The 5,000-nt window shown below is 37.9% G+C and overlaps 1 protein-coding gene across 2 annotated transcripts in view; it reads left to right on the forward strand.

Annotated features, from left to right (window-relative positions):
- Window positions 1-89: 89 nt before the first annotated feature.
- LOC127935249 (zinc finger MYM-type protein 4) overlaps window positions 90-5,000 on the forward strand; it is an 18,492-nt gene continuing 13,581 nt past the window's right edge. Inside the window, exons 1-7 of one of the 2 annotated variants that reach the window (XM_052532949.1) lie at window positions 90-297; window positions 1,299-1,853; window positions 2,158-2,210; window positions 2,299-2,463; window positions 3,095-3,167; window positions 3,290-3,527; window positions 3,614-3,743. In XM_052532949.1, coding sequence (XP_052388909.1) covers window positions 1,373-1,853; window positions 2,158-2,210; window positions 2,299-2,463; window positions 3,095-3,167; window positions 3,290-3,527; window positions 3,614-3,743 — 1,140 coding nt within the window. In that variant the 5' untranslated portion in view covers window positions 90-297; window positions 1,299-1,372. Of the gene's footprint in view, window positions 298-1,298; window positions 1,854-2,157; window positions 2,211-2,298; window positions 2,464-3,094; window positions 3,168-3,280; window positions 3,528-3,613; window positions 3,744-5,000 lie in introns of both variants that reach the window. The other variant, XM_052532948.1, reaches the window with a different exon arrangement.

Here is a 5,000-nt window from a genome sequence, read left to right on the forward strand (position 1 = left end):
TTTTGGGCTGGTATTTTTTTTTTTTTAATGGGCGGGTCTTACGCAGTTGGGCAGGAGATATTAAAACCATGATTAAAACCAATCTGGCAACACTGCGTGTTGTGCGGCTCACCCATCATGCACTGCTGCACGCATAGGGGGAGGAGCTTTCGCAGCTAGTTTCAAGTTTATGTTTCAGCATCTTTTGCAGTATTTTAATGTTTTGATTCAGAAGTGATCCACTGTGCACCTTGCAGGAGCTGTTGATCGACTGTCTTTTGAGGGGGGTTCTTGTAAGAATACGTCAGGCGTTCAAAGGTGAGTACGTAAACTGTTGAAAAGATTGGCCCGCGTGTTGTTGATCATCTCTGCAGAGATTCGCTGCAAAGCATGCATGCCCTGCAGCGTGTTGAATGGCTACAACATTCATGTTTTAAAGCCTCATGTCTGAGTATTTTTTTTCCCATTTCTATCGAATAATAGAACGGCGCATATGTGACTTTAATATAAAATAGAATTAATGCAATGTTGAGGTTTTTAAGTATTTTACGGTATGTATGATCAGCCTGTGATATTAGCCAAATATACATCCTTTGACTGCATGCCGTATGCAGAAGTTGCTAAAGTACAGAACTGTTTGCTGCAAGCAGACATTAGGCTAAAGTCCAATTCATTCAAGTCAAATTCTCTAGACATGATGTTTTTATGTTTCCAGTTCTAGTTGAATTTTAATTTTCTAGTTTTAATTAAATAATCAGAAATAAATAGTTGTGTTTTTATTTTTACATAGTCTAGTGTGACAACTTACCTGCCGATGGGGCAAGTTGTCACAAGTGCACATTCTCTATTCAAAAGTCTACAACTCCGTAATGATATAAGATATGAAAATGTAATAAAAACAACATATGTTCCCAAGACTTCCTTCTTTCATTTGGTATGACATTTATATCATTGTGATTTACGGTGCTCATTAAATGTAAGACAGTTTGAAAAGTGTGACAACTTACCCCGCTCTCCCCTATAGCTTTATAGCAAGATCCAAAAACAAGGGCGTATGAAGCAAAACATCACATAGTAATTTTCTACCCATTCTAACCTGTGCTTAAAAGAAATCATTCGTTTTCATGTTTGAACTTGCAGAATTTCTCAAAAATGTATAACACACTAATCCAAAAGTTTGCAATGCATTGCACTTGCACTTGTACAAGATTAGCTGTATAATATTGTGACTATACAGTACAGGCCTGATAGAGAGCCTCTGGCCATTCTTATTGTTGAACTCTGCCCTGTTGATAAATGTCATAATTTCTCACTTTCAGGAGTGAAGTCTGGCCCCTCACAGTCTACAGAAGCAGTCTCACCGCTGGACTCAACGTCTGCTGCAGGTGTCCCAATGGCCAGTGAAGATTCCACAGAACAACTTCCAGGAGACGCAGCAGATTCAGAAGTGAAGCCAGAGGCAGTGGAGTCATGCCTGCTGGATGGCAATGATGCTGGTGTAAGTAAACCAAACCTTCAAAACAGCCTGATGGAAAGCCATCAGATGGAGCAGGAGGAAGTAGAGAAGCTTCAAGGGGAGATGGAGGAAGATCTGGATTTAAGACAACAACCGGGTATGGACCATGAAAGCGGTCTAGAAAAAGCCAATCTAACTGACCAGAATGAAGAAGAATGTGCACAGGGACAATCTCAACAGAAGAATGCTGAAGAAGTAGAGAAGAATGAAGAGGGGGAGGTTGCAGAGGATGCAACACGGTGTTCAGAACAGCTTGTGATCGCTAAAGTCGAGGACTTTACCAATGAAATGGCAGTAGATGTGAACCAGACTGAGGATCGCCATGGGAGGATGGAGGTAGATGGATCAGATGATGCAGGTTGGTGTGACCTTTCTGCCTGTTACAAGATTTGTTTCCTGTTAAGATGACTTGCAAACGCATTTTGGTCATTAACTTATGGATATTCATTGATGATTCTGTTTTTTGATAAATGTTCATTTCTGAACATTACTTCACAGCCACGGAAAAGCATTCACTCATATTCAAAATGTTTTTAGATGCTGCGTAATGTTGCTGTATCAATGTGATTTATTAATTAATTTATTGACATTTAACTAAATCGAATCGAGGAACAGACCTGACTGTTTTTTTCTGCATAATTTTTTTTTTTTACATTTAACAGGAAACTCTTTTTCTAAATGCATAAAAAGGGAGAAAACAGAGCCATCTGTCGTGGTGAGCACTGTCATTATTCAATGTTCATCATTGAAGTTCATGTAGGACGTAAACTCCTAAAACTAAGCTCCTCTCTTTCTAAATCCAGCAAACACAGTCAGTGGTAAAAACTGAGTTAAAACCTCAAGTGGCCCAGCTCTCTGGTGCCCTGCCAGTGAATGTGAAGGATGAGCCAATGGATGAGGAGTATGAGAAAGTGTCGGAGCCACTGGGCCCAGTGGGAAACATTAAAGATGAGCCCAACACAGCAGCTGTAAGTTTCACCAGGGATTTCTTTTTTTTAAAATAAAGGTTAGGATACTTGTATGATTAAATGTTTGTATTATGCTTTTCAGGTCTACATTTGATCAAAAATACAGTAAAAACAGTAATATTGTGAAATATGGAATATATATATATATATATATATATATATATAAATCCATTGTAAATGTTGGGTATTAAGAAATATTCTGACTGGATGTTATCGCAATGTTTCTCCAGTTTTTCACATCAGTGTTGGTGAGAATAGTAGCACTGGTTCATTTGGCTTTAAAATACAAATCACTGTGACACTGTGACCTCTGCTCCAAAGCTTGCAGGCTGGACTTTGGATACCCCGGTGTTGTGCCTTCACGGTCACTTTTGCTCAATTTAATGCAGTTTTGCTAAATATTTTTTTTCCTTCCACTACTGAACTAGAAAACTAAATTCCTTTATTTTTAATTGCAAAATAATCAATTAGATGAGTTAAATAATTGCGACAAGCCAAACCATGTGACGGCAATGAAAACATGAGCTAAATTTAATCGCTTCAGGTTAAATAAGCAGTACTGTTAAGTAAGGTATGAAATGTTTCATGAAACTTTGAATGGTAATTTTTTTCATTGTGTCCATGTTTTCAGGAGTTTAGCCAGACACCTGATGCGATCAAGATCAGTGCAGTTTTCTCTGTAGGAGGAAATGCCACATCCATCGGTATGAGCCCTGATAATATATTACAATATTCCTTTACTATTTACTAACAGGATGATAAATGGTTTAATAAAATTAGTGTTGCTTGTTATATTTCTTCCATATTTTTCTTCAAGTCACTGCAGCTCCAGCAGCCGTTCCAGCAAAGGCGACAGCACCACCTACACTACCCCTTCGTTCTCTGGCCCATGCCAATCCAGTTGGTGTGGTCTGCACAGGCTGTAATAAAGTCCTCTTAAAGGGAGAGACGGCTTTCCAGCGCAAAGGCTGTCCTAAACTGTACTGTTCACCTCAGTGTCTTTGTAACACTTCTGATTTGGTGGTCAAATTACCTAAGAAGAAACAATGTCACCACTGCCACAAGTATGCCTACAAGTCTTGCTTTTATTTTTTCTCTACATGCCCTTTATGAATGCAAACGCCTTTTGACAAGTTCTCTTCCCCTGCAGAGAGATTCTTGACCCGAAGGATTTGATCAATGCCCCGGTGGAAAAGTCAGGGACTTTGAAGGATTTCTGCAGTCAGCAATGCCTCAGCGCTTTAAGCTTCAAGTGCAGTGTGTGTCAGAAGACAGCAATGGTAAGTGACCATCTCTATTTGTGCAGGTGTTTCCTGCACTAGATCGCCGCTATTGAAAATGCGGCCCGTGAAATGAATCATGTTTTGCCCCTAAAGGCCTGTTCACAACAAGACAAATGGAAACATTTGAAATGGGATAAGCAAGTGTTACTGAAAGATGTGCAGTGCATTGTGTACTGGACTCTCCAGGTTTTAAGCGAAAATTGCACTCAATATTAGCACCAAACATACTGTTGTGAACAGGCCTTAAATTAAGGTGATCTGGGTAGTGTGAAATAATGTCAAGACAACACATCTTTCTTTTGCGTTATCTTTTCTGGATGGACTCAAAAACAAACATATATCTCAAATAAGTGTTTTGAGTTCTTCTAATAATTGCACAAAAATAGGTAACATCTGGCTAGCTCAAGGAACCGCATGTCTTTAATTTCAGGTACATTTGACTTGAAATGAAGCCGATATTTAGTGTATTTAACCCTCTTGAGGCTCCAGTGAGAGAATTTGTTGTTATTAATATTATTATTATTATTAATAAACTGATTAACTGTATTGACAAAGTACTCTTGGTATTTATGGCTTTGCATATATAAGTTAGACATTGTGCAACGCTGTAATGGGTCTGCTGTCAATTGTGGACTCAAATTAACACACTTACACAAAGTTGTGTCAAGGTGCACTTTGTGCCATCTTTTTTTTTTTCTGTGAACTTTCAGAAGCATATCCAAGAAAATACACACACGTGTGTGTGTGAGTGTATGTATGTGTATATATAAACTAAATGTAAGCATTTTTGATTGATCCTTGATTAATAATTATAACTAAAATGTAGCAACATGTATGAATGTAAATGTATGAAGTGCATACATTGTTTAAAAAAAAATAAATAAATAAAAAAAAAAATATATATATATATATATAATACAACTAGTAACAAAATATGCTCTAATGTAAAATTTTAATCAGTTCAACAAATTTGTCGGCAAAAACATATATTGCTCGCATCTTTCTTCAGGTAGATTGTATATTGTTGATCATTGTCACTCTGAGGTCTGACAGGCTTCCCAGCTCATGAATTAATCCCATTGCTGTTGTCAGTCAAGCGACTGTGAGTAGGATGCCTGCACAATAGAGATTACTTTGCGAATCCACTGATATTAGGGCTGGGACAATAAATAGATAGACAAGATCTTGATTTCCAGGAATGGCACAAAGCTCTTTGACATGGTTTTGACCTTGTGTCTTTTATTTTATGTCTTT

Source organism: Carassius gibelio, chromosome A19 (assembly GCF_023724105.1).
Source record: "Carassius gibelio isolate Cgi1373 ecotype wild population from Czech Republic chromosome A19, carGib1.2-hapl.c, whole genome shotgun sequence".
Taxonomy (NCBI): Eukaryota; Metazoa; Chordata; class Actinopteri; order Cypriniformes; family Cyprinidae; genus Carassius; species Carassius gibelio.